This window comes from Hakea prostrata, chromosome 9 (genome assembly GCF_041222555.1).
Source record: "Hakea prostrata isolate BN-2017 chromosome 9, UWA_Hpros_2, whole genome shotgun sequence".
Lineage (NCBI taxonomy): Eukaryota > Viridiplantae > Streptophyta > Magnoliopsida > Proteales > Proteaceae > Hakea > Hakea prostrata.
Window position 1 is genome coordinate 53,489,128 of NC_142608.1, and position 3,931 is coordinate 53,493,058.

The 3,931-nt window shown below is 39.5% G+C and overlaps 1 protein-coding gene across 1 annotated transcript; it reads right to left on the reverse strand.

Annotated features, from left to right (window-relative positions):
* Positions 1 to 1,532: 1,532 nt before the first annotated feature.
* On the reverse strand, positions 1,533 to 3,671 carry LOC149005558 (aspartyl protease family protein 2-like). Its single transcript, XM_089168874.1, has one exon. It carries the CDS (start codon positions 3,378 to 3,380, stop codon positions 1,719 to 1,721), a length of 1,662 nt encoding a protein of 553 aa, XP_089025000.1. The 5' UTR covers positions 3,381 to 3,671; the 3' UTR covers positions 1,533 to 1,718.
* Positions 3,672 to 3,931: the final 260 nt, after the last annotated feature.

The window sequence follows — 3,931 nt, forward strand, 5'->3', positions numbered from 1 at the left end:
TCCCCTCCCCCTTTTTTGGTGCATTTGCTTCTTTCAAAAATGCAAATTTTCGAGGTCTTGTATCTAGGAGCTTCTACCAAAAGCCTCAAGTTGTACTTCAAGTTAATTCTCAATAGGATTTTCTGTAGACAAAAATGACAACCAGATTCTCCTCTGCCTCCATTGCCAAACCAGAGGGCATCGGAGAGACAAAAGACGAAGATAGAGAAGGAGAAGAAGAGGATGAGGCAGTTGCGGCTAGGAATTTCTCAATGGCAAAGTTGGCAGATGAGGCCTATTCCTCTTTCAGGCGGAGATCTCTGTAACATTTAGAACAAAGATTTAGGTGGGTTTGAATTGGACGTGGGAGAGGGGATCTCGTAGAAGCAGAGGAGAACCGAATTCGATGATTTTGGCGAATATTCCAGTGATTGGAGCTCAAGATCTGTGAAGTAGTGGTGATTTTCGCCCTTATTTCGCTGATTTGCTGGAAAATTGGCGATTTGAGCAGATATCATTTTCACCCATTCTTTTATTTCACACTGAACCTACTGCATATGTTTTACCATGCTCATAGGTTGTTTAAGTTATGACCAGTAGCAGTTAAGGTCAATGTTTGTTGGGGGACATGGAGGGAGAGAGTCAAAGGTCTTGAGACCCAGATATACTTAAATAACTCCTAATCAAAAACCCATATCCTCTAGGGCATCTTTAAATTAGGGTAGCTGCAACACCAATCACCAATCAGTAGAGAAGAGACAATCAGCTCAAGAATCAATTTAACAGAAGCCCTTCAGATTCTCTAATTCCTTACTGTGATTTTTGCAGCATCAGGATTCACAACCTTGTATACATACCAGAAAGCATCCACTGTCATGAAAGGAGGATTCTCTATACCACCTAACACTGTGAACTTAGAAAAAGGATTCCTTGTTCAGTAACATTCTGATGGTGATGTGTTTCAGATTTGAATGTCAACACTGTTGTTTGGATTACCTTGATCATCAAGCTTTCACAGTTAACTTGTTAACTAAATCAATATTATTCAAATCTTTAACCATATTCAAAATATGGAAACATCTATGATGGATGTGCTATTCCTGAAAATCCTAATTCTGTGTCTTATCTTAATCTCTTACAGAGACTTGTGAAAATAGGACCTTCTAGTAAACAACCATAGTTCTACGAAAATCAGTTAAGCTCTTTTCCATGACCCATTGGATAAACCTTAATAGGGTTCTCCTACTCTTGTTGAACATAATCCGTGGAAATGTTAACAGACTTGATGCTCTTGTAGCTGGAAGTTTGATTCAGATTTTTCAAAAAGTATGTTTTGCAGTTTAATGAAACTACAAATGAAATTTTTGTAGTATAATGAAACCACAAATGAGTCCAAGTTCATAACAGTTAAAGCAGAAAATCTAGACATCGTGAAATGAATTTTGGCTAACAAGAAAGATGACACCAAGTAAAGAAAGAAAACTCTGAAATGTTTGAGAAAGTATACTATTCATTTCTTCTTTATAGTATTTCACAAGTATGATAAGCTCATCAACAATATTTACCTGTCCAAACTCAAAGAGCGGGAAAATAATAATCTAGTTCATGTGTCCTATACCTAGCCTTCAGAGGAAAATGATCTCTCGATCTCCATCCAAACCTAGTATTTTACAGTTATTAAGCTTCATATGTAAGATCACCTTGTGTTTTCAAGACTCATTCTCACTGTTTATCAGATTTTAAAGGTCAGAACATTTCATGGGTGCAAAACCCAGCCTAGATTTTTTTGTATCATATAAGACATAAAAGTTTTGCTGCTGGTAGTTCCCCAATATTGAACGAGAAGAATGTGGAGTACTCAGAATTGCCAAACAAGCAATCTCTTCAGGGTCAAATCGGATGAAGTAGTTCTCGACAGGGAAATTCCATACAGCTCCATCTTCAAAAAGAATCGCGAATTCCGGAAGGTCTAGATTTTCTACTGCAGACACATTGTAACAAGGATTCAACATAGGAAAATCATTCACAACAGAGTATCCCTTCACCTTTTTAATGAATGCCTCCTTAATAAACTCGTATGCAGGATCCACAAAGTAGCTAAGGGTTGTGCCAGAATCAACAATGGTTCCTCCGGTGCCCCGAGAAGACAGCTGCCATGTCTCTGCTGGGATTTTCAGTATTTCTCCACCAACCATGATAGCTTTTATCTGAACATAGTAGAATGTATCAACTGGGTTTTCCATTCCAACTACTAATGAAGTGAAATTCAAATTAGGATGGCTTATAAGATTCTTGTCTTCCCCAAAGACCAACTTGCTAGTAACAGTTGTCTCACTGTTCCTTTCCACAAGACAGTAGGAGAAAGTGTGTCCATAAAGTGAGCTAAGCTGCGAAGAAAAAGAGAGAGGGCCTCTCCCAAGTCCTAATAATCCAGCTGCTCCATGAAAGAGGCCTCTGTTCCAGTGCCCACATCCAAACATGACATCCTCAACTTTCTGGAATTCTGACTTCCCAGAAGGGGTTGTGAGATTGATGGTGAATGTCTCAACGGAAAGATCTCCGGTGGTGTTCGAGAAGTCACCATACCAATAGAAATAGGGGCAGCTCTGGTTCTCAGATTTGCAGTGGCGTGGCGGATCAGGGGAGGATACTAGGTCACAATGAGGGTCATGGCAACTTATATTGTGAAAAGAAGAAGATTCCTCTGGGTTGTAAAAGGGTCCATTTTGCTCAAAGCAGTCATGGCAGGGAAGACACTGTATCCAATTAAGATCACTACCAGTATCAATTATCAGAGAGAAACGCTTTGGAGGGGTACCCACAAAAACATCCATAAAATATTCACCGGATCCAAGGGTAAACCCAGATTCCAGAGAAGCCACAAGGTTACCTCTAGATTCAGTTGTGACAGATTCCGGTATCATTGCCGGTTCAGGATACTTTTTAAGCACATCCAATGGCCGCTTTTGGTTATTCTTCTCAATGATCCTCCTGTGAAGTGTATGGATTCTGGTGAGGTCTCTCGAGGTCAATTCATTTACCTTTTCCTTCTTCGTTTGGGCTTTTTCAGATGCAAATATGTGCTTGAGGTAGAGTTTCAGAGACTCTCTATTTGTCTTTTCTGTTCCTACCACATACTCATTAACTTCATCATCTTCTTCATCGGGTATGGTTGATACTGGAAGTTTACACGAACCTTTCTTCACCTTTGATAGATGACAACCATCATTAGCTGAAGAAGCAACCGAATTGAAGCTTGCCTCAACAGAGAGCAAAACCCCAACGAGTAAAGGATCATTTGATTCGAACCCCTTTTTACTGTGACGTGCAGCGAAGGCATTCAAAGCAGAGAAGCAGAAGGAAATGAAAAGCACGAAGGGAACAATCTTGTGAGAAATCATCCTGTACTTCTCATTTGCCTACGAAGCTTTAGCTCCATGAACAGATTCAAAGAAGAAAAGAAAAATCAGAAAGTCGAAAAGAAACAACGATCAAAGAATCCCAATATGAATCTCGGAGAACAAGAATGAACTGAGAGAAATTTGTTAGTAAGCCAACCATTAAATGGGAAAGTTCAAATACGGAACAAGGAACCAGAGGAATGAAAGATGAAACCCTGAAACACAAGCTTTAATTAATAGCAGACCATCACATAAAACAAGTGAAAGCAGTCGAAGAAGAAGGCATGATGGAATATTAAAGGAAATTGGTACAATAAGAACTTGCAGAGGAGAAGAAACTGGATTGGTAGAGCGGGGCGGGTGGGGCAGTAGTGGTGCGGCTGGTCTGGTTTCTAAGTAGAAAAACTTTGAATATCCAGTAAGCGTGGAGAAAGCTTTTTTTTTTTTTTTTTTTGGTAAAGAGCGTGGAGAAAGCTTCTCAAACGCGCTTTCGACTTTGGAGCAGAAATATAAATAAAAACTCACCACTTAATACTCTTCTTTTACTAATT